This window comes from Haliotis rufescens, unplaced genomic scaffold (genome assembly GCF_023055435.1).
Source record: "Haliotis rufescens isolate VD_foot unplaced genomic scaffold, xgHalRufe1.0.p SCAF_117, whole genome shotgun sequence".
NCBI lineage: Eukaryota > Metazoa > Mollusca > Gastropoda > Lepetellida > Haliotidae > Haliotis > Haliotis rufescens.
Genome location: NW_025963799.1, coordinates 461,099 through 488,081, shown reverse-complemented (window position 1 = coordinate 488,081; position 26,983 = coordinate 461,099). Strand labels below are relative to the sequence as shown.

Sequence of the window (26,983 nt, the reverse complement as noted above, 5' to 3'; positions counted from 1 at the left end):
TAGAAGGGTAACGTACCCGGAACCTAAGGTTACATATGGCGGAGTTGCTCTAAGATCACCGTACCATGCTCATCACAAGTTTGAACGGTTTGCACCTGCAGCTGAGTTGATGTACACTTGATGGTTGTTTGCCTGACATGAGCCGATGCTATTTGCCATTCACGGTAGGTGATGTCCTGTAAAGCGCTAATTGATTGTGAGGGATGTGTTTTGCCCTTGTATTTGTGAACTATGCTCACCAGCGGGACTATGGTTCACTGTCTGAAAGCCGTGGGGTGGTCAGTTTCCCATGAAGAGACTGTGTTATTGATTTCTTTGGTAGTACGGCTACTACCCTAACAGTGATATTGATTTTCTAGTGTGGGACAGTCACACTGATGGAGGACCCTTGCTGCACGCTAGTGTGCATAGGAACTTTCTGCAGTATTATAGGACTGTTATTATCTCATCACCAACAATGAGCACGAGAATTATTATGTTGATTTTGGACATATTGTCAGAGGAGAACCAAAGTGATTCAAAATGTTTCATGACAATGAAAATTGTTCTGCCTCTGATATTACAGAGACAAATGACAGTTTATTTTCAGGAGGACTTGGAAATAAGGACAAATTAGACAAGAGATTTGCTGCTTTAGCAAGGGCTTTTTCCCTAAGTCAGTTTTCTCTTGAGAAATTCAATGGAAGTGATCCAGAAATTGCAAGTTCATGGTTAAGCAGATATGAGAAATTTAATTCTTTACATAATTATTCAGAAGAATGGACAAAGACAGCATTTGGTTTATGGTTAGACAAAAATGCTTTAAAGTGGCATGAAGCTCAGGACTTTAGTGACAATTCCTGGAATGAGGTGAAGACAGCTTTCCTTGCAAGGTACAAACTAAATTCAGCAAAAAGATATGAAAGACTAGACAAGCTTTATAATAGGAAACAGAAACAGTCTGAGGATTTTGAGGACTTTCTTTAAGAATTGCAATATGAGGCAAAACGTCTTGATAGACTGGACGACAACTGTCTCATGGATGCCGTCATTAGGAATTCTCAACCTCACATTAAACAGTTCATTTTGACAAGATTGCATGAGACCAAGGATCAAGTCCTGGAAAGTGCGAGAATAGCAGATGCTGCATTTGGACTGGCCACATCAGAGAATAACAGACTTGTGTCTGTTATAGAGGAGCTCGTTGGACAAGTATCCTTACTGACCAGTGCAGAAAATACTCGAACAGGAGGGAACTTTTCATATGAGCATCAGGATGACTCTATGTACAGAAAACAGTACATTAAAACTCGGACTGAGTGTACTGATGACCAACAAACAGTGAAGAACGGGACACAAACATTCCATCAACATAACAGAAGTGGTTGTGCATCAACACATGTTGATATCAGGGACATGAGTGACAATGATGTGCCCTGTGGACAAAACTGGAGCCCTGCTCCAAGGAATATGAGCAATGAGGAGCATAGAGTGTCACAACCACAATTATGGAACATTTGTGGACAATGAGGTAGGGACACATTTTAGTATGTCTGAGAGTCTTGTGAGATCTATGCAATGTTTTCAATGCTGTATGATAGGGCACCTAAGCAGATTCTACTTTTCTAATTAAGCCAAACATATGCAAGGGTTAACAGGGGCAGTGCTACATGTGGATTTGAGCCTGCCGCCAATATAGCAAATATTGATTTTGATAATGTTGGTAACATCATAGGCCACTCTTTTACAATGAGAAATAATACAGAACCAGATCATAGAAATGATAAGTGATTTGAGCGAGGTTGTTGTTTTGACTTGTAGTGTGGGCTTATCTCACAGCAGTATTAGGGTAAAGATATCTGGAAAGACTTACAGTGCCCTATGGGACTCAGGTGAAACTTTGAGCTGTATGAATTCAAATGTATTCTCATCTATTGGAGGTGAGAGTAGATTTCCTATAACAAAATGAGGTGTAAGGTCATTGGTTGGTGCAGATGGGAAACCATTAGATGTGTTAGGTGTATCTACAATTCCTCTTACAGTTGGTCAGCTATGTGTTGTACAGGACTTTCAGGTCTTTTAGCCTTATCAATTGATGTGTTGTTAGGCTTAGATTTCTTGAGAAGCCAGAGGCTAGCATTGATGTTAGCCATAATTGGTTGACTTTGTAGGATGGACTTACAGAGACAAATTTCATTGCCTATTCAGATTAATACCAACCTTGTTACATGTATATGTGATGTGGTACCACCACCACACATGAAACTTTGTTGCCGGTGTACATTAAGTTAGGCGTTGTTGAGCCGATTGAGTCTATTGCAGAATGGTTACATGTGTGAGGTGCTAGATATCTCACTTCATCTGTCAATCAAGTACCATTGTTTAGGTTGATGAACCCTGCTAGTTCAGAGATTAAGTTAGCAATAGGTGTCATTGAAGAAGTCGATATTGCCAATGTGTGTGGAGAGTTAGAAGACAGTGACAACACACATACCATGCCTATCACCACAGGTGACAAAGCATTCAACCATGTTGATATTGACAAGACTCATTGATTGACGGGAATATGGATATCCAAATATGAAATGGGAGTTGATAAGTCGTAGAGGAATGAGATACCAAGTCCGGGTGTCTCGAAAAGCGAAAGGGGTCCTAAGTGAGTTTCTCAATTCAGAAATTGTGGAGGTTTTCCATGTCAGAAGAACAATGACAGGGAAAGTGAAGAAAGAAAACAACAAAAAGTAAACAATAGAACTGCACGTAAGGAAGTGTGACAATCATATAGGTATATGATATACGGAGGATATGTAGATCCAAGGTTATGATAACAAGTTGGTTTTAGTCCCAAGTTATAGTGTCATGTGTAAATGGGTACCCAGATAGGAAATCAAGGATGATAATGAAAAGTCGTAGAGGTAACATGCCTACGCAGATATGAGATGATGAACAACGTCGTAGAGGTAACATGCCTACGTAGATATGAAAAGATAGTAAGTCGTAGAGGTCACATGCCTACGCTGTCAAGCCGTGGAGGAGACATGCCCACGTAGTAATAATGTCGACAGGGACGTAGAGGAGACATGCCTACGTTATTTGAATATAAACACATAGATGAGGAAATGCCTATGCTGTTTCAAAGCTTGAAAGATCAAGTCTAGAGATGCCTGACAGTCTCTAGTGGTGAGGTAGATATGTTTCTACCTCAAGTTGCTGAGTATGTTGAGGACAGTCGAAAGACTAACGATGAATTCACTCGGGACGAAGGACAGAGGGTCGATTTGTCTCGTAGCCTGGGTGAAGACCTATAAATCGGTCGTGGGATGTAGATGATTGGCCAATCATATTTGTACAGAAGGGTTTTGCCTAGTCAGAAGGCTGTTGTATACCTCCTGTTGAGGAGAGGAAATGTTTGAAGAGAGTACAGACGGAATATTAAAGAGGTTGTTTTTTTCATGAGTTATGATGCTGACACAGATAAAGACACAACGATAGGAGTGAAAAGGGACATACAGTTATATATTACTGGGATTGAAGATGTAAGAAATCAGAAGTTGTTTAAAAACAAGGCCTTTTAACTTAAAAATATTCAACTGACCCACAAGTACAGCATATTATTGACACATGAACTGGAACTGTATGAACATAAGCGCTGTGTTCTGCGGTTAACTTAATGTTGGTAGACATTATTTATGAGAGAGTAATATGTTGTATGGTACATTGGTGACGATCAATTGGGATTGTTGTTTATTGTTTTCACTTAGGGAAGATATGGCTTCATAGGGATAACAGAGTAGGAACTGAGATCAGATTTAAAATCTGAGAGACAACTTGGATGTTTGCGTTCTAAAGGACCCTTAGGCTTCGCACTTAAAGCTATGATGACACTACTCATGATGTGGAACTCAGTACCTTTGACGACATGTATTCCGGATATCTATCTCTGGGGTAATACCTTCAGATATATGGGACGACTTAACATACGAACAGACGTGGTATCATACGTTTGCTATTGAATTGCCCAAGATCTCTAACTATCCGACTCTGCCTCGAGAGATTTGTCAGAATGCTAGTCTTCTAAGGAATCGCACGTCCTGTGATGAGAACATGAGGGCTGTATTGAATTATATTTATCGCATACATGACGACACTTTCAAAGACATGTTAGAAGGGGTTACTTTGATCAGAAATATTATTCTTCAAGGTCAAACTGTTAGTTCACAGACTAGCTCTAAGAGAGCTTTACTACTTTTTACTGGTGAATTCTCACATAATTTATTTGGTACCGCCGTGACAGTGATGTGAACATAATACGTCAACATATCAATATCTTATCAAACAGAATGAGAGCGGAAGAAGCAGCTTTTAATGTGTCACAGGATTACATGGGTTCGTACATGTCTAAGGCCAATGACAGAATGGATGGTTTGAAGCAAGGTATAATTGCATAATGAATTGACTGAACTGATAAAGGTAGAGGATGCTAAGATACGATGGTTTCAGGCCATGTATGCACATTGGATACAACTGGTTGCAAAGGAGTTACATTTTGCTACTATGGTTGAAAGGAAGATTAATCAGTTGAGCACAGGAATATATAAGTTATTACAAAATGTACTATCACCTGAGTTGATACCTTTCCGACATTTAAGGCAGACTATCAAAATAAGGAGAGCATTGAAATGTCACAGTTTTGGAAATTTAAGTGATCTCAGACATACTAGTGTCCTCTTGTATAAATGTTGATTGTTTTACTGTAATCAAGATGTTACTTTTACTACATGTTTAATGCTTTTGTGCTTACCTATATGCATTTATTTATAATATATATGAATGGGTACACCTACCATATGAGAAAAACATATGTTAAATTTCATGATAGAAAATCTTTCTGTTATATGTTACCAGGATGTTGTATATGGTGCATTGTATTGCACCTCAGGAGTTGATAGATTGCATGTGCGATCACTGCCCAATGAGACATTTGACAATATTCTATGTAGGTGCATGTCCAGTGACTTTACGATAAGTTGATGTTGTTTAGATATTGAAAAAAACCAAATACTATTGTGATTATTGAGTCGAGATGTCGTTTGTTTACTGTGTACAGATGCTGAAGCTAAATTTCAACATTTACTTGAGAAATTATAAGAGCAAACTCTTGTAATCTTCAGTTAAAGAGGACTTCATGGAGTGTAATACATGAATTTAAAGTAATTTCCTATTTGATTTACAAATGACTGAATTTTGGACAATTAACTCTTTTGGACATCAGAGTCAAAGTTTTCGCTGTCATACATGTAGGAATAAACATCCTCATTCTATAAGATGATGGAGAGGATCATTTCTAAATAAACTTCCACATGTAATAGGACATTTTTGATCATTTGATATGGAGAACTTTTCCCATTGGATCGAGACCATAAGAGTCAGAGTAAGTTGAATATGTTCTAGAACATACGGACATGGAACATGTTGATGTTACAGAATAGTAAGATTATGTATTGGATACACAGTACTCTGAAACTGATCATCAGTTGGTTATTGGTGTTGTGATACTATTGTGATTTTTTGCCTGAAGGAAAATGCTCATATGTCTTTATATAGAAAAAGCAAAAACTTTACAAAGAAACATAATTTGATTATGCCTTTATAAGTCTTGGCATGTTATTATTCTCAGATAGGTACAACCCAAGACAGATCCTATCTGAGACATTACCTTGTAAAATTTCATTGTATTGATTTTTCTGGTCCTCAGATACATACACACACAAGTTGTTACATATTGATATTGTACTATTGTAATTACATCTTATATTCTATTATCATTGGTCAATCGCATGGGACATGCTCTACAACGGGAAGGGCATGTATAACCAGGGTATTTTGGAAAAAGGGGTTTTTAATATTTACTTAAAATGTAGTTTACTAAATGAAGCTTTTGGGTAAAATATGGATGCATATGAGAGAAGTGACCGTACAGGGTCAGGGCAACAACTCCTGGGGCAAGTGATTATTGGTTTTGCTTCTCTTAAGTGATAGAGTTTACTTTTCATTAGTACAATGAATTAGGAGAATTGGTCTTGCAATAAAAATGTCAGAAGGGAGATAGATAGATGGAACAAAATTGTTAGTCTTGTGGTGATCAAATATTTATGAGTATTACTGCTTGATTAGAATGTCAAAATAACATGATTAAGTATCTTTTTGGTGCCTTCCAGTCTGGCAGAGTACTTGAGGGTATTTGATTACATGAGTATGTCCGAGTTGACCAATGACCCTAGAGAGGTAATCAAATTGGTTAGACCAAAGGGCTTGATGATAAAACTAATTACTATTGAAATTGGGGAATGACCATTATGACTCATTTCTCATGATGTCAAATGTGATTTTGGAGGGAGGAGCTAAAATTATCATCGATAGTATTTTGTGAGTTGTCCGAGATTGGTGCGGGGAGTCGGGAGCATACAGCTGAACAGAACGGTTCACTGTGGTTTTGGGATCCCGAGTCAGAAAAGAAGTAGAGTTAACGTTCATCAGAAAAACCATCAGGCTCTTCAACCATCATCTAGGTATGTGTTGTATTTATATCAGGCAACAACAAGAATATATCTGAGGACCATGTGTGTGTATTTATGATTAACTCTATCATAAATAAAAAGGACTGGAGCAAACCATCGGACTTGTGATTTTGAGATAGCTACATCATCCCTAGAACCAAGGAGTAGTTGATAAGTAGAAGTGACCATAGGTAGAAGGGTAACGTACCCGGAACCTAAGGTTACACTTCACCCCTTCATTCTTGCTGTACTTCGTTCAATAGACATCTGAGCGCAATGAATGTCAAAAGTCTATGTTGAGATAAGGGATAAATGACCCTCTTAGCACTATGACTGCGTAAGTATGGACAAAGCCCCATTCAACAAAGTGACCTAAGAACTAAGAGGATCATAATTCCCATTTCTTCAAAACGACATAAGACAGTCACGGCGGTGACAATATGTGCACAGTACACAAACAAACTCAAGACAGATGTCGCTGCCCCACTCACCACTGCAGGTCTCGCGATGCCGTCCACCTTCCTCAAGTTCAGACAGAACGGAACAAAGTCATCAAGCTTTACCTCACCAGTGACGAGTCTTGGATGGGACAGAACACAGCGCCATGACAACAACCTACTCAAGCGATTTGAGTCAGAGTCGAGAATATCCCCTTTGATTGACTTAGTTGAGACCTTGTTCTGTGTGTCTCCTCGGCCTTCATCCTCGAAGTGCAAAGTTCTGGTGTGCTTATCACGTTTGGCCGACATGGTCTACTTGATTTGAGAGATCACCTCAGCATTTCTCAAAATAGGAAACATTTCACTATCACAACATCGTAACTTCTCAAAACAGGAAATATCTCACCTTCACAACATCATAACTTCTCAAAACAGAAGATTATTTCACCATCACAACACTGAACTTCTCAAAACAGGAGATTATCTCACCAACACAACGTCTCAAACAGGAAATTATCTCACCATCACAACATCGTAACTTCTCAAAACAGGAGATTATCTCAGCATCACAACATCTTAACTTCTCAAAACAGGAGATATCTCACCATCACAACATCATAAATTCTCAAAACAGGAGATTTTCTCACCATCACAACATCATAACTTCTCAAAACAGGAGATTATTTCACCATCACAACACTGAACTTCTCAAAACAGGAGATTATCTCACCAACACAACGTCTCAAACAGGAAATTATCTCACCATCACAACATCGTAACTTCTCAAAACAGGAGATTATCTCACCATCACAACATCGTAACTTCTCAAAACAGGAGATTATCTCACCAACACAACGTCTCAAACAGGAAATTATCTCACCATCACAACATCGTAACTTCTCAAAACAGGAGATTATCTCAGCATCACAACATCTTAACTTCTCAAAACAGGAGATATCTCACCACCACAACATCATAAATTCTCAAAACAGGAGATTTTCTCACCATCACAACATCATAACTTCTCAAAACAGGAGATTATTTCACCATCACAACATTGAACTTCTCAAAACAGGAGATAATCTCACCAACACAACGTCTCAAACAGGAAATTATCTCACCATCACAACATCGTAACTTCTCAAAACAGGAGATTATCTCACCAACACAACATCATAAATTCTCAAAACAGGAGATTATCTCACCATCACAACATTGAACTTCTCAAAACAGGAGATTATCTCACCAACACAACGTCTCAAACAAGAAATTATCTCACCATCACAACATCATAACTTCTCAAAACAGGAGATTTTCTCACCATCACAACATCATAAATTCTCAAAACAGGAGATTATCTCACCATCACAACATCGTAACTTCTCAAAACAGGAGATTATCTCACCAACACAACATCATAAATTCTCAAAACAGGAGATTATCTCACCATCACAACACTGAACTTCTCAAAACAGGAGATTATCTCAGCATCACAACATCTTAACTTCTCAAAACAGGAGATATCTCACCACCACAACATCATAAATTCTCAAAACAGGAGATTTTCTCTCATTCACAACATCATAACTTCTCAAAACAGAAGATTATTTCACCATCACAACATTGAACTTCTCAAAACAGGAGATTATCTCACCAACACAACGTCTCAAACAGGAAATTATCTCACCATCACAACATCGTAACTTCTCAAAACAGGAGATTATCTCACCAACACATCGTCTCAAACAGGAGATTTTCTCACCATCACAACATCATAAATTCTCAAAACAGGAGATTATCTCACCATCACAACATTGTAACTTCTCAAAACAGGAGATTATCTCACCAACACAACATCATAAATTCTCAAAACAGGAGATTATCTCACCATCACAACATCTTAACTTCTCAAAACAGGAGATATCTCACCATCACAACATCTTAACTTCTCAAAACAGGAGATATCTCACCACCACATCTTAACTTCTCAAAACAGGGGATTATCTCACCATCACAACCTCTAACAGCTCAAAACAGAAGATTATCCCACCAACACAACATTGAACTTCTCAAAACAGGAGATTATCTCACCATCACAACTCGTAACAGCTCAAAACAGAAGATTATCTCACCATCACAACATTGTAATTTCTCAAAACAGGAGATTATCTCACCATCACAACTCGTAACAGCTCAAAACAGAAGATTATCTCACCATCACAACATTGTAATTTCTCAAAACAGGAGATTATCTCACCATCACAACTCGTAACAGCTCAAAACAGAAGATTATCTCACCATCACAACATTGTAATTTCTCAAAACAGGAGATTATCTCACCATCACAACTCGTAACAGCTCAAAACAGAAGATTATCTCACCATCACAACATTGTAATTTCTCAAAACAGGAGATTATCTCACCATCACAACTCGTAACAGCTCAAAACAGAAGATTATTTCACCATCACAACATTGTAATTTCTCAAAACAGGAGATTATCTCACCATCACAACATCGTAACTTCTCAAAAAAGGAGATTATCTCACCATCACACAATCCTAACCTCTCAAATTAAGAGGTATCTCACCATCACAACATCATAACTTCTCAAAACAGGAAATATCTCATCAACACATCGTAACTGGTGAAAACATGCTGACTTCACAAACATTACCCTGAGGCTGCCAATGCCCAGTGACAAGGGCCATGAACAGCATTGATGAACACTCATAGACACAGACCAAGACAAGACGATGAACATTAAGAAAATAAATACTCCCTGTGGCACAGAGACAGATAACCAGCACCATCATATGCATTCCCAACAGCATCTACAAACAAATGTAACCCCCTCCAGCCTGTTACTCCACAACACACAGAAAGCTCTTCAAAATGTGTGCACATAGCAACCATTCACAAATATTCATAAACATATTCTCTTGGGTTGTGACATACTATCTGTCAACGCTTGTATCACATTGATATGTGGTGAATACAAGGCAGAAACTTATCATGCTCACAGCACAACACTTCAATAATGTCCATCAATAATGCAGCATGCATAAAAAAACCACTATCAACACTTCGACTATCTACATAGCAACCACAAACATGCATCATCCTTGGCAAAATATCCCTGAGGGCAAAAGAAACTGTCAACACTCCCACTGGATGAGGGAACCATCATCTTCTTGAGTCAAGGGAGTTAACTGACTAAAGAAGTCCAGTTTCCACCCTTGCCGACCTTGGCTGGAATTCAGGAGTTACATTTTAGCTGGACAAATGAGTCTATGCATAGTCCAATCAAAACTGTGTAACAAACTAGACATCCTGTTCATAAACAACATGGATTTCAACGCCCCGAATTTGGGGCAGGATTTGAAAAGGATGTGTACTGTCAATTGAGCGTCGACAGATATTTTCCAAATATTTTCATGTTTTCTATCTAGGTGCTCAAATGATTTGTTTGAAGCAAAGGCAAGTGATATGAGAGGAGGAATCTGATTGGTCAATAGGAGGGACATAAAAGGGATATAAGTTCACATAACTCGTAATAGCCACTTCTGGCGCTATGATTGAGCCACAAAATTCAAGCCTATTCAGCAAGGAAATCCACTGCTTCATGATCAAGTAAGAGTGATACACAACAAGTAGTCAACTCGTTAGTTCAGGGTTTTTTCCACAGAAGCTACGGAGCAGTGCCACCTTCAACAAGGCTATCACATCCAGGTCCAACTCGCTATTGTTGTCAATAAGCATCATGGATTTGTTGGAGATCTCATCTTGGAGAAATACTGCTTGGCAGTCAACATTAATCAGTTGCTATGGCAACTTATGATAAGAAGAGCCCAGTAATTGATATCAATAACGGAAAGATTGCGGACAACACTATCCAGAGTCTGGAGATGGAGGCAGACTAATGAGGGGAAGTAGTTCACAGTGACGTCATTCATTCATTCATTCATTCATTCATTCATTCATTCATTCATTCATTCATTATATACTAATACAGTAACCATGGAAACGGTATTTTTGAGTGAGGTGTCCAAGTTCCTTGCATTGACTACTGGTTGAATGTATAACAACGGCGAATCTGAAAACACATTATGTTCATCGCCATTGTGAGACTGAGAAGTTGTCATGTTCTGTACCTCACACCTTCCACATGAGCTCTCACAGATGAGTGAGTGAGTGAGTATGGTTTAACGACACTTTTAGCAATATTCCAGCAATATCATGGCGGGGACACCAGAAATAGGCTTTACAAATTGTACCCATGTGGGGGAATCAAACTCGGGTCTTCGGTGTGTTTGTTTGTTGTGTAACACCGCACTCAGCAATATTCCAGCTATTTGACGGCAGTCTGTTAAAAATTGAGTCTGGACCAGACAATGCAATGATTGACATCATGAGCATGGATCCATGCAATCCATGGATCTTCACAGGTCTTCGGTGTGACAAGTGAACACTTTAACCACTAGGCTACCCCACCGCCCCATGTTAACTGAACCCACCAGGTAGGTAGAATGTGGGGGAAAAAAATAATTCAAATATTTATCACATTTAATAATATCTAATTAATGGAGTAACCATTTCTCCAAGCCAAATGTCACATTGTTGTTCAATTCTGCATTGAGAATATCAAGATAATTTCAACAAACTTATGACAGATTTCTAGGGGGATGCCAGCACACTGTGTTTCAACCAATCAGATTTCAGCACACACTCCCATTCACTTTACAACATGCCATCATCTGTGGAGGCCACCTGTCTGAGACATACTGCGGAAATCAAGATAACAATGTTCTATCATCCCTATCAAAGTTGAATTACAAGGGCTGGCTGAAAAGTTCTAAGCCTAAGTGGGATATCTCAATCGGATTGAAACAAACTTTTGCCACCAACAAGTACAATCAATCATTGAATGAATCATAGACATAAGAACTGCAACTGTAGTGTTATTATTGTCTTTGTACCAGACCATCTTGTGAACCTACCCATTGAAATCACCAGAAATGGACAAAACTGGCTATAGGGCAGTCATCAAGTACCTGCAACTGAAAGGGCTAACTCCAACACAGATACATGCTGACATGGTCTCCACTTTAGGGGATGTTGCCCCTGCCTTTTCCACTGTAAAGAAGTGGACTGTGGAATTCAAGCATGGCAGAGAGAGCCTTGACGATGAACCGCGTCCAGGAAGGCCTTCAACAGCAACCATTCCAGAAAACATTCCCCGGGTGCATGACATGGTGATGGCTGATCGACGATTGGCCACTCGACATATTGCCAGTGTTGTGGGCATCTCTCCTGAGAGGGTTGAGCACATTATCACCGAGTTGGAAATGACAAAAGTTTCTGCAAGATGGGTGCCAAAGCTCTTAACAGCGGATCAGAAACGTGTCAGATTCCTGACATTCCGTGACAATTTATGCTGTTTTGAAGCAGATCCCGATGATTTTTTGGCCCGATTTGTAACCATGGATGAGACCTGGATTCATCACTTTCAACCAGAAACCAAAATTCAGTGTAAACAATGGAAGCATCCGGAATCACCAGCCACCCCAAAAGCCAAGTCGGTTCCTTCTGCTGGAAAGGTGATGGCTTCAGTCTTTTGGGATTCCAAGGGTATTCTGCTGATTGACTATCTTGAAAAAGGCCAGACTATCAATAGAAGATATTATGCTAACCTACTGAGACAGTTGCGTGAAGCTATGAAAGCTAAGCGATGGGGAATGCTCACTAAAGGAGTCCTGTTCCACCAAGACAAGGCTCCTGTTCACAAATTGGTGGTTGCCATGTCAGCGATCCATGATTGTGGCTTCGAACTCATTGACCATCCCCCTTATTCCCCCGATTTGGCCCCGTCTGACTTCCACCTGTTTCCCAAAATGAAAAAGGAACTAGCCGGTCGCCATTTTCCTAGTAATGATGACGTCATTTCCGCTGTGAATGACTTTTTTAGGGTGGCTGAAGAAAATTTCTTCTTGACCGGCATCCAGGCCTTGCAGCATCGCTGGCAAACATTTGTAAACCTGGAAGGGGACTATGTGGAGAAATAAAGGAAAACCATCGACTTGATACGGGTCTTTCACAGTTAGGCTTAGAACATTTCAGCCAGCCTTCGTATATTTTAAAGAATCTACTCACCACCATGCTCGGTGCCTGCACCCGTTCACTCTACGACATTCACTGAGTCATCAAGAAAATCCTAAAGATGTTCAGAGCTCCAGATAACTTTTTGAGCAATTCAGTTTTTACTCTTTGGTTTCTATTTTAATTGGGTTATTACATTTTTGATTAGGTAACCAATATTTTTTCACTCATCTATTCATCACTCTATTGGATATTTCACAAAATCAGCGGGAATTATAAGATTTGAAAAAAATGAAATAATGTTTCAGATGTATATAACTGTTCTAAATATTAAGGCTTGACTCGGAAAGTAAATTAGCTCATAATTGTGTTTCTGAAATTGTCTCCTTTGTACGCATGCTGAAAAAGCTTCACTGGGTAATTACGAGAACTGTTTTTATAGTCCTGACAAATGTTGGAAAAAAATCATGAAAAATGCCTTTTGTCTCAAGGAAAAACACTATTGTAATTCAGAGGTAATGTGAGTGAGTGAGTGAGTGAGTGAGTGGGTGGGTGGGTGAGTGAGTGAGTGAGTGAGTGAGTGAGTGAGTGAGTGAGTGAGTGAGTGAGTGAGTGAGTGAGTGAGTGAGTGAGTGAGTGAGTAATCCACCGCTTAGTCCGCACTTTGGTGGTGCATGGGAACGACTGGTGAGATCTGTAAAAACAGCCTTAAATTGTGTTTTGAAAGGAACCCTTGTTCATGAATCTGTGCTTCGCACATCTCTGATTGAAGTCGAAGCAATGCTGAACAGTCGACCTTTGACTTACAACAGTGCAAACCCAAACAACTTCACCGCCTTGACACCGAACCATTTTTTGCTCGGCAGATCTAACCTATTTCAACCAGTTGATGTGTTCCAGGACAAAGAGATGTGCAGCAGAAAATGATGGCGCCAAGCCCAAGTCCTTGCAGATCATCTGAATCGTGGATGGATGAGAGAGTACTTATCTAACTTGACAGCAAGGCATCGCTGGAGAGTTGGTGGTTGCAGAATATTGGTCGGTGATCTTGTTCTGATAGTTGATGACTCTAAACCCAGAGGTCAGTGGGAAATGGGAAGAATAATTGACATTCTGCCTGGTGATGATAGTGAAGTGAGAACTGTGAGAGTGAAAACTCCCAAGGGTGAATACACAAGACCTGCTGTGAAAGTGTGTGTTCTTGAATAGACAGTGTAGATGTGATCTCCAATCATCTATCATTGAATTACCTGTTTATCAGGTACATAGACTGTGACGTTTAACTCTGTCAGGTGGGTGGGGTTTTGTTGACAATAAGTAGAATCATTTTTCGTTTTAATTTAAGCTGCTACTGAATAGCAATTTATGTTTTTCCGTAACTTTCAAGAATTACTTCCCCTTAGTTTGTCACCTGCGGTCCAACACAGTTGGAAACATGAAGAAACTCGGTAGAAGGTAAACACATGTATGACGTGCTATGAGACGCATGAACTTGATGAAGCAAACACAAACACAATTTCATGTATCCAAGTGATGGTGTAGCAGGAATAAACTTTTGAAACGAATGACGTTAATTCTTTATGTTCTCTCACGAACATAAAGTTTCCAACTGTGTGTAATGCAGTGATCGAAAACTGAACACTATTTACGAAACACGTGTTTTGGAAGATTGTAGTTCGCCATGTCAGACGACGATTCTGTGACCACAATCAGGGATGAATTGAAGCATGTCCGTCGTGGACATGCAGCCCATGTCACTGCTTTGTGTAATAGAGCGTCAAGTAAAATGACAGCAGGTCGTTCCAAACGAAAACTCGGGCAAACACTTGAACAGTTAGAAGCGGCAATAAAATCGTTCACTATTGCACACAAACGTTATATTGACTCCCTTGACACTGAACAAACTCGGTATGAAGAAGAGTGGTTTAATAACAGATTTGATGTGGCAAATGATGTTATTCACCAGATAGCAGTGTATTTAACTCGTACCAGTGTTAAAAGTGTATCAGTTGCTTCCACATTCAACACACAAGTTACTGAACACAGTGCAGCAATGAAAAGTGAGCAAGTAAAGTTAAAAGTTGTTCATGCTGAGGAAAATGCAAAATTAGTTTCCCAAATTGCTGACTTACAAGCTGAAAAGGCGCGACAAGAGGCAAGACATCTTAAAGAAGTGGCCGATCTTGAACATCGTATGTACCAAACTATGCTGAACGACAATGAAAATCAAGCTGATCTGCTTGCAACTAAACACGACAGTAAAGCGTACATACAGCAGTGGCTGGATCAGACTGCTTTAAAACACACAAGTCATTTTAACCCTCATGCAAAGCCATTCTACCAAGAACCCATGACACAACAACTACCACAGTCAAGACTTGAACAAGTGCACATGAAACAGCAGTCTATTGACGAATTAATCATCGGACAAGAAACCACACCAGTGTTCCTGGATGCACATGAGAATTTGTCACATACACTGATAAAACTTGAAAGTGAACGTGATCTACCAAAGATCGACTTGCCAGTGTTTAATGGTGAAGCTCTTACCTGGCCACGATTTGTTGAGCAATTTTACGTGCAGATACACTGCAGGCCTGCCATTACAGACACCAGACGCATGGACATACTTAAATCGCATGTTGATGGTGAAGCCAAGCGACTTATTCAAGGACTTGGTTACAGTGGAAGAAACTATGCTTTGGCACTCAAGGAGCTGAAAGCTTCATTCAGTCATAGAATAAAAGTATGCAGTGCTTTCATTGATAGCGTGGCGTCAGGAGCACAAGTACCTAGTCATGATCCATCTGCATTGCGTAGACTCTATGTTGCTGTTCTTGACTGTATTGCGACATTGCAGCAACTGAATTACCTGTCTGACCTTAACAGCTCTGACATTGTGTTGAAAGTTACAAGGTGCCTTCCCATCGACAAAGTAACCCGGTGGAATGAGTTCGTTAGAAACATTGTTTCTTTCAGAGACCCGAACCTCATTGATCTGCAGAACTGGTTGAGAGATTGTGTTGAGGCAGACTTCAACCCATATGCCATCCCGATTTTGAATGAGCCATCACGTGAAGACACCAACAAACGTCACAAGAACGACACACGGCACACCAAGCCTCAAGAGAAGCGGATTGTCAGAAAGCAATCAACAAAACCGCCAACAATCATTGACAATGTAGATACAACACCAAAACAGGCAAAAGCACCATGTGCATTGTGTGGTGAGTCTCAGTACCTGTACAGGTGTCCTATTTTCGCAAACCAGACTGCATCTGAGAGAAGGGACATTATTGTCGATCACAGTTTGTGCTTCAACTGTCTTAAACCATCACATCAAGCAAACAAATGTTCCTCTACTGTGACTTGCCAAGAGAAACATTGTGGTAAGAAACATCACACACTACTGCACAATGTTTTTTCTGAGCCACTGGTGGTTTATAATAAGAAACTGCAGTCATCCAGAGCAAAAGTGTATTTGCAGATTGTTCCTGTCATGCTTTTGGTCCAAATGGCAGAATAATCAAGACTTTTGCCTTGTTAGACTCAGGAAGTGATGTCACCCTTATTCATAGGGATCTGGTAAAAGATTTAGGTCTCCATGGAGAGAGAAGAAAGCTCAAGGTTAAAACATACAACAGTGTTTCAACTGAAAACTCCCACAAGGTATCACTTGACATTGAATCAGCTAGTGATCTTGATGCACAGAGAATCCATTTGAAAGAAGATTGGGCAGTTGATACTAATGCCTTTGATTGTCTTCCTCAGCGTATCAGTGATGAATGGGAACACCTCAAAGACTTGCCATTGCCTGATATTGAACCCACCCAGGTCAACATGTTGATTGGTGTTGATGTCCCTGAAGCACACCTTCAACTTGACATGATCCGAGGACTTGAAAATCAACCCATTGCAGTCAAAACCCTGCTGGGGTGGACAGTCATGGGAATAGCCCACAGTGATGATGAACTGTATCATGAAACTCAAGCTAGAATTAACCTCACAATTGCTCGTGATCAACATTTGAGTGATCAGCTTGAAGACTTCTGGAAAACAGAATCTTTTTGGATTTCACACAACAAGACAAAGCCCTATTCAACTGAAGATGAAAAGGCACAATACATCCTTGAAAGAACGACTCAACTAATTGAAGGACACTATCAAATTGGCATGCTGTGGCGTGATAAATCACCATTGCCAAACAACTTGAAAGCAGCTCAAAGAAGACTCAAAATCTTAACCAAGCGCATTGTGAGAGACTCTGAATTTGGTGTTCTTTATAGCAAAACTCTCAACGATTATGTGTCAAAGGATCAAGCAGAGAAACTCTTGGCTCAAGAAATTGACAATTCATCATGTCGTACCTGGTACTTACCTCATCACAGTGTGATGAATCCTAATAAGCCAGGGAAGGTGAGAGTTGTGTTTGACGCTGCGGCTTCATATTTGGGCACATCTCTGAATGACAAATTAATGACTGGTCCTGATCTCGTCAACAGTTTGTTTGGCATCCTCCAGCGATTCAGACTTTTTGAAGTTGCGATAGCTGCTGATATAGAAGGTATGTACCATCAAGTGGGGGTCCCTAAGGAGGACTCTGAAGCACTCAGATTTCTATGGAAATCCGATCTCAAGACTCCTGGTCCTCCGGATGTGTACAGGATGAAAGTACATGTGTTTGGAGCAGCTGACTCATCCTCTTGTGCAAACTACGCTGTGAAGCGCACAGCTAAGGACAATGCTGACCTATTTGAGCAGTCAGTGATTGATACAGCCCTCAATGATTTCTATGTTGATGATCTTTTGAAATCAGTTGAGACTGAAACTACTGCAGTGCATCTGATCCAAGACATTACATACCTCATGAAAATGGGTGGATTTCACCTCCACAAGTGGATTTCGAATTCAGAAGTTGTGATGAAATCAATCCCTGAAAGTGAAAGAGCTGTTAGCTCAAAGAATCTTGATCTTAATGAAATATCCACTATCAGAGCCCTTGGACTAAAATGGAATATTGTCTCGGACACTTTTGTGTTTGATCCAAGAATTCACAACAGTGCCAGAACAAAGAGAGGTGTGATAAGCATGGTGAGCTCCATCTTTGATCCTTGTGGGTATTTGGCTCCATACACAGTTCGCGCAAAGTGTCTCATACAAGACTTATGGAAGCTAGGTCTTGATTGGGATGATGACTTGCCACTAGAAATTCAATCAAGATGGAATGGCTGGCTGGAAGAAATTCAAGACTTGTCATCATTCAACCTGTGCAGGCATCACCAGGGCTTTTCATCACAATCCAGTCTCATTGAAGTTCATCTGTTCGCAAATGCCTCCGAGAAAAGCTTTGGAGCATGTGCATACATGCGCTACAAATCTTACCCTGACCAGGATGAAGTGACTTGTTCATTCCTGGCTGCAAAGACGCGTGTGTCCCCCCTTAAGCCTGCATTGACAATTCCAAGGCTGGAACTGCAAGGTGCTGTATTAGCGGTTAGACTTTGGCTTTCTCTCAAAGAAGAATTGATGGTCCCTGTCCAGAGAATTCAGTTTTGGACTGACTCAAATACAGTGTTACAATATTTGAACAATTCCAACAAGCGATTCAAGCCTTTCGTCGCTAACAGGATAGCAGAAATCCACAATTCCACAAAACCTCAACAATGGCGTCATGTCCCATCAGATATCAATCCGGCTGATCACTGTACTCGCGGACTTCAAGCAAAACAGCACACAGAAACACATCCATGGCTGCGGGGTCCAGAGTTCTTATGGAAAAGTGAGGACACATGGCCAAAACTGTCAAACCCTGTTGATATGCTCAGTGATGATCTTGAAGTGAAGAAGAGTGTGTTCAAGACCACTAGAAATGCATCATCTGAAATCAATCTGAATCAAAGACATTTGACTGAACCACAAATCTCAAATTTCTTGAATCCAGCTGACTATTCTACATGGCAAAGATTGTGTCGCATTTCAGCTTGGGTTCTCAGAGCAGCCAGAAACTTTCTGTCGAAACTCAGGCATCTTGACCTCAAACCTGTAACAGATGAAAGTCTGACAGTGAGTGAATGTGAGGAAGCGTTGCTCGCCTGGGTTCAAGAAGCACAAAAGGATGCATTTCAAGATGAGATTTATTGTGCTCTATCCGGAAACAAAATATCTCCAAAATCATCTCTGATAACACTATCACCATTCTATGATGGACGACATCTCAGAGTGGGAGGACGACTTCGAAAAGCTACTATTCCAAGAGAAGCAAAGTATCAACTCCTCCTTCCAGATTATCACCCAGTCACACAGCTACTGATGAATAAAACTCACAAGGAAAATGCTCACTGTGGTACTGAACACATTATAGCTACAGTAAGACAGCGATTCTGGCCTCTTCGTGCAAGAAAGTTAGCAAAGTGTGCTGTCAGAAGTTGTCAAGAGTGTAGGAAGCGTTCTGTGAATCCAGTTGCACCCAAGATGGCAGACCTTCCATCATGTCGTGTAAGCCTTACAGATGGAGTATTCTCTCATACTGGAGTGGACTACTTTGGCCCGATTTTGGTAAAGTTCAAGCGAAGCACAATGAAAAGGTGGGGATGTTTGTTTACTTGTCTGTCTGTAAGGGCAGTACACATTGAGCTTGCTGATTCATTGGAAACAGATGATTTTCTTCTCGCTCTCAGAAACTTTATCGGGCGTTGTGGAAACCCTCAACATTTGTATAGCGATAACGGTACAAACTTTCATGGAGCAGACAACGAACTCAGTGCCTTCACAATCTCAAACAAGCCAAAATCAGTGACTTCCTGTGTGTGCGAGGTATTCAGTGGCACTTTAATCCACCGCTTAGTCCGCACTTTGGTGGTGCATGGGAACGACTGGTGAGATCTGTAAAAACAGCCTTAAATTGTGTTTTGAAAGGAACCCTTGTTCATGAATCTGTGCTTCGCACATCTCTGATTGAAGTCGAAGCAATGCTGAACAGTCGACCTTTGACTTACAACAGTGCAAACCCAAACAACTTCACCGCTTTGACACCGAACCATTTTTTGCTCGGCAGATCTAACCTATTTCAACCAGTTGATGTGTTCCAGGACAAAGAGATGTGCAGCAGAAAATGATGGCGCCAAGCCCAAGTCCTTGCAGATCATCTGAATCGTGGATGGATGAGAGAGTACTTATCTAACTTGACAGCAAGGCATCGCTGGAGAGTTGGTGGTTGCAGAATATTGGTCGGTGATCTTGTTCTGATAGTTGATGACTCTAAACCCAGAGGTCAGTGGGAAATGGGAAGAATAATTGACATTCTGCCTGGTGATGATAGTGAAGTGAGAACTGTGAGAGTGAAAACTCCCAAGGGTGAATACACAAGACCTGCTGTGAAAGTGTGTGTTCTTGAATAGACAGTGTAGATGTGATCTCCAATCATCTATCATTGAATTACCTGTTTATCAGGTACATAGACTGTGACGTTTAACTCTGTCAGGTGGGTGGGGTTTTGTTGACAATAAGTAGAATCATTTTTCGTTTTAATTTAAGCTGCTACTGAATAGCAATTTATGTTTTTCCGTAACTTTCAAGAATTACTTCCCCTTAGTTTGTCACCTGCGGTCCAACACAGTTGGAAACATGAAGAAACTCGGTAGAAGGTAAACACATGTATGACGTGCTATGAGACGCATGAAGCAAACACAAACACAATTTCATGTATCCAAGTGATGGTGTAGCAGGAATAAACTTTTGAAACAAATGACGTTAATTCTTTATGTTCTCTCACGAACAGTATGGTTTCATACACTTTTAGCCATATTCCAGCAATATCACGACAGGGGACATCTGACATGGGCTTCACACACTGTACCTATGAGGGGAATTAGAAACCGGGTCTTCGGGGCGACGAGTGAACCGCTTTACATTGGCACTATAGTCCTTGCCAAACTGCCTTATATCATCGACTAGTAGAAATTTACCATTTTAAGAGTTTTGCTATATGTTATCATTATAAGGACTAGTGGTCTAAAATAGTTGCTATTGCTGATACTTGAGTAAAATCTATCGCTACCACAATACCCAGGAATCGATCATCATAACAATGCTCCATTATACGTGTAACCCTTTCTCCACCCAGTGTGGCTGTGGCACAATCACCCAGCCAGCTCAACACCATGCCAGCCATTTCTCCGCTCCGCCGGCGCCGGCAGCTTGGTCAATACGAGATAAACAGTATCATAGCTACTGAAGCATTGTAGCTGGGGGAACACAAAGACATCATTGTTCAGAAAGTGTCATCAGTGATACATGGAACATTTCAATCATCAAACCTCCCTAGCGACTGAGGAATATTTGCAATACTGGACTGTCAATATTCAAAGCCATGGCTAACCAAATTTGGATCAAGTCACACCAGTCACCAGGCTGAAGATCAGTGATCTTATTTCATTTGCGAACAGCATTTACTTTCTTTCTTGTTTTTACTTTGAGAAAATTCTAATTTGGCAAAATATAAGAAATAACAAGTCTGCCATAATTAACCACAGTAAACCCCTCACATACCTGAGAATCTTACATATCTGTGAATCTGACATACCTGAGAATCTGACAAACCTCAGAATCTCACACCTGAGAATTTTACATACCTGAGAATGACTAACACCTGAGAATCACACATACCTGATAATCTGACATACCTGAGAATCTTACACCTGGGAATCTGACAAACCTGAGAATCTGACAAACCTGAGAATCTCACCCCTGAGAATCTGACAAACCTGAGAATCTCACACCTGAGAATTTTACAAACCTGAGAATCTCACCCCTGAGAATCTGACAAACCTGAGAATCTCAACCCTGAGAATCTGACATACCTGAGAATCTGACATACCTGAGAATCTTACATACCTGAGAATCTCACACCTGAGAATCTGACATACCTGAAAATCTGACATACCTAAGAATCTGACATACCTGAGAATCTTACATATCTGTGAATCTTACATATCTGTGAATCTGACATACCTGAGAATCTCAGCCCTGAGAATCTGACAAACCTCAGAATCTCACGCCTGAGAATTTTACATACCTGAGAATGACTAACACCTGAGAATCACACATACCTGAGAATCTGACATACCTGAGAATCTTACACCTGGGAATCTGACAAACCTGAGAATCACACCTGAGAATCTGACAAACCTGAGAATCTCACCCCTGAGAATCTGACAAACCTGAGAATCTCACACCTGAGAATTTTACAAACCTGAGAATCTCACCCGAGAATCTGACAAACCTGAGAATCTCAACCCTGAGAATCTGACATTCCTGAGAATCTGACATACCTGAGAATCTGACATACCTGAGAATCTCACACCTGAGAATCTGACATACCTGAAAATCTGACATACCTAAGAATCTGACATACCTGAGAATCTGACAAACCTGAGAATTTTACATACCTGAGAATCTCACCCCTGAGAATCTGACAAACCTCAGAATCTCACACCTGAGAATTTTACATACCTGAGAATGACTAACACCTGAGAATCACACATACCTGAGAATCTGACATACCTGAGAATCTTACACCTGGGAATCTGACAAACCTGAGAATCACACCTGAGAATCTGACAAACCTGAGAATCTTACATACCTGAGAATCTTACATACCTGAGAATCTCACACCTGAGAATCTGACATACCTGAAATCTGACATACCTAAGAATCTGACATACCTGAAAATCTGACATACCTGAGAATCTGACAAACCTGAGAATTTTACATACCTGAGAATCTTACATAATTGAGAACCCTCGTATACCTGAGAATTTTACACATCTGAGAATCTAACATACCTGAGTATCTAAAATATCTGAGAATCTCACCCATGAGAATCTCACACCTGAGAATCTGACATACCTGAGAATCTCACACCTGAGAATCTTACATAATGTATTCGACGTAATAAGCGCCCAGGGCGCTCTCAAAATTAGAAATATGGGGCCCTTATTAGAATATAATTTTGGTGAAAGAGTTGAAAGATCGTGAATTTTGTGGTTTTTGCTTACAGCCTGAAATGATACAAAAGAAAAGTACAATGTATGTGCGAATTATACACGACAGATACATTTTTCCAGAATTAAATTGCCCTTAATTAAGGGTGCATATAACACACGAGTGCATATTATACACGAATAAATAAGTCTTGGGTACATTGATCAATCAGAAGTGTGCTAATTGAGATTGTTCACCTGCCATTATATTTGCAAATATCGCCGTGAGCGCTTATAAGAGCAGGGCGCTTATTATGTCGAATAGGGTAATTGAGAATCTCACACCTGAGAATCTTACATAATTGAGAATCTGACATACCTGAGAATCTCACATAATTGAGAATCTCACATCTGAGAATCTTACATAATTGAGAATTTCATACCTGAGAACCTGACTTACCTGAGAATCCAACATACCTGGGAATCTTAAATACCTGATAAATACTATGTATGTGAGAACCTCTGTATTGCTTACAAACACTTGATCTTAGTAATGCCTACACACATCCCAGCATTGCTTACACACATCCCAGCATTACCTACACACATCCCAGTATTGCCTACACACATCTTAGTATTGCCTACATACATCTTAGTAATGCCTACACACATCCCAGCATTGCCTACACACATCCCAACTTTGCCTACACACATCCCAGCATTGCCTTCACACATCCCAACTTTGTCTACACACATCCAAGCATTGCCTACACACATCCCAGTATTACCTACACACATCCTAGTATTGCCTACACACATCCCAGTATTGCTAACACACATCCCAGTATTGCCTGCACACATCACAGTATTACCTACACTTATCTCAGTATTGCCTACACACATCCCAGGGTTGCCTACACACATCCCAGCATTGCCTACACACATCCCAGCATTACCTACACACATCCCAGTATTGCCTACACACATCCCAGTATTGCCTACACACATCCCATGGTTGCCTACACACATCCCAGTATTGCCTACACACATCCCAGCATTGCCTACACACATCCCAGCATTGCCTACACACATCCCAGCATTACCTACACACATCCCAGTATTGCCTACACACATCCCAGTATTGCCTACACACGCCTTAGTATTGCCCACACACATCCCAGCATTGCCTACACATATCCCAGCATTGCCTACACACATCCCAGCATTACCTACACACATCCCAGGATTGCCTACACACATCCCAGTATTGCCTACACACATCCCAGTATTGCCTACACACATCCCAGCATTGCCTACACACATCCCAGCATTACCTACACACATCCCATGGTTGCCTACACACATCCCAGTATTGCCTACACACATCCCAGCATTGCCTACACACACATCCCAGCATTGCCTACACACATCCCAGCATTGCCTACACACATCCCAGCATTACCTACACACATCCCAGTATTGCTAACACACATCCCAGTATTGCCTACACACGCCTTAGTATTGCCCACACACATCCCAGCATTGCCTACACACATCCCAGTATTGCTAACACACATCCCAGCATTACCTACACACATCCAAGTATTGCCTACACACATCCCAGTATTGCTAACACACATCCCAGTATTGCTAACACACATCCCAGTATTACCTACACACATCCAAGTATTGCCTACACACATCCCAGTATTGCCTGCTTGCCTGCACACATCACAGTATTACCTACACACATCCCAGTATTGCCTGCTTGCCTGCACACATCCCAGTATTACCTACACACATCCCAGTATTGCCTGCTTGCCTGCACAAATCCCAGTATTACCTACACACATCCCAGTATTGCCTGCTTGCCTGCCCACATCACAGTATTACCTACACACATCCAAGGATTACCTACACACATCCCAGTATTACCTACACACATCCCAGTATTGCCTGCTTGCCTGCCCACATCACAGTATTACCTACACACATCCCAGGATTATCTACACACATCCCAGTATTACCTACACACATCCCAGTATTGCCTGCTTGCCTGCACACATCACAGTATTACCTACACACATCCAAGGATTACCTACACACATCCCAGTATTACCTACACACATCCCAGGATTACCTACACACATCCCAGTATTACCTACACACATCCCAGTATTGCCTGCTTGCCTGCCCACATCACAGTATTACCTACACACATCCAAGGATTACCTACACACATCCCAGTATTACCTACACACATCCCAGTATTGCCTGCTTGCCTGCCCACATCACAGTATTACCTACACACATCCCAGGATTACCTACACACATCCCAGTATTACCTACACACATCCCAGTATTGCCTGCTTGCCTGCACACATCACAGTATTACCTACACACATCCCAGGATTACCTACACACATTCCAGTATTGCCTACACACATCCCAGTATTGCCTGCACACATCCCAGTATTACCTACACACATCCAAGTATTGCCTACACACATCCCATGGTTGCCTACACACATCCCAGTATTGCCTGCTTGCCTGCCCACATCACAGTATTACCTACACACATCCCAGGATTACCTACACACATCCCAGTATTACCTACACACATCCCAGTATTGCCTGCTTGCCTACACACATCCCAGTATTGCCTGCTTGCCTACACACATCCCAGTATTACCTACACACATCCCAGTATTACCTACACACATCCCAGTATTACCTACACACATCCCAGTATTGCCTACACACATCCCATGGTTGCCTACACACATCCCAGCAATGCCTTCACACATCCCAGGATTGCCTACACACATCCCAGGATTGCCTACACACATCCCAGTATTGCCTACACACGCCTTAGTATTGCCTACACACATCCCAGTATTGCCTACACACATCCCAGGATTGCCTACACACATCACAGTATTGCCTACACACATCCCAGCATTGCCTACACACATCCAAGTATTACCTACACACATCCCAGTTTTACCTACACACATCACAGTATTACCTACACACATCCTAGGATTGCCTACACACATCCCAGGATTGCCTACACACATCCCAGCATTGCCTACACACATCCCAGCATTGCCTACACACATCCCAGTATTGCCTACACACATCCCAGTATTGCCTACACATATCCCAGGATTGCCTACACACGCCTAAGTATTGCCTTCACACATCCCAGTATTGCCTACACACATCCCAGTATTGCCTACACACATCCCAGCATTGCCTACACACATCCCAGTATTGCCTGCACACATCCCAGCATTGCCTACACATGCCTTAGTATTGCCTACACACATCCCAGTATTGACTACACACATCCCAGTATTGCCTACATACACACATCCCAGTATTGCCTACATACACACATCCCAGTATTGCTTACATACACACATCCCAGTATTGCCTACATACACACATCCCAGTATTGCCTACACACATCCCAGTTAATAACCAATCTTTATAAAGAACCAATCTCACTGGACACATATCTCAGTAACAAACACACATCTTAGTAAAGAACCAATCATGGTAAATAATGCATTTCTCGGTAACGAACACACAACCTTCGTAAAAAACACACATATCTCGGTAAAGAATGCACATCTTGGTAACACATAACACGTAAAGAACCAACCTTCTTAAAGAACACACATATCTCTGTAAAGAACACATCTCATTAAGGAACACACATAACTCAGTAAAGAATGCACATCTTGGTAAAGAACGCATAAAGAACCAACCTTCTTAAAGAACACACATATCTCTGTAAAGAACATATCTCATTAAGGAACACAAATATCTCAGTAAAGAATGCACATCTTGGTTAAGAACGCATAAAGAACCAACCTTCTTAAAGAACACACATATCTCAGTAAAGAACAAACATCTTGGTG

At 40.9% G+C, this 26,983-nt stretch overlaps 1 protein-coding gene across 3 annotated transcripts in view; it reads right to left on the bottom strand.

Annotated features, from left to right (window-relative positions):
• LOC124127531 (nephrocystin-4-like) overlaps positions 1–26,983 on the bottom strand; it is a 116,697-nt gene that overhangs the window by 74,769 nt on the left and 14,945 nt on the right. The window contains exon 2 of one of the 3 annotated variants that reach the window (XM_048393192.1): positions 7,028–7,319. The exons of 1 other annotated variant lie outside the window; for it this stretch is intronic. In XM_048393192.1, the coding sequence (XP_048249149.1) occupies positions 7,028–7,285 (258 nt within the window). In that variant the 5' untranslated portion in view covers positions 7,286–7,319. Of the gene's footprint in view, positions 1–7,027; positions 8,404–26,983 lie in introns of those variants that run through there. One more of the 3 variants, XM_048393194.1, reaches the window with a different exon arrangement.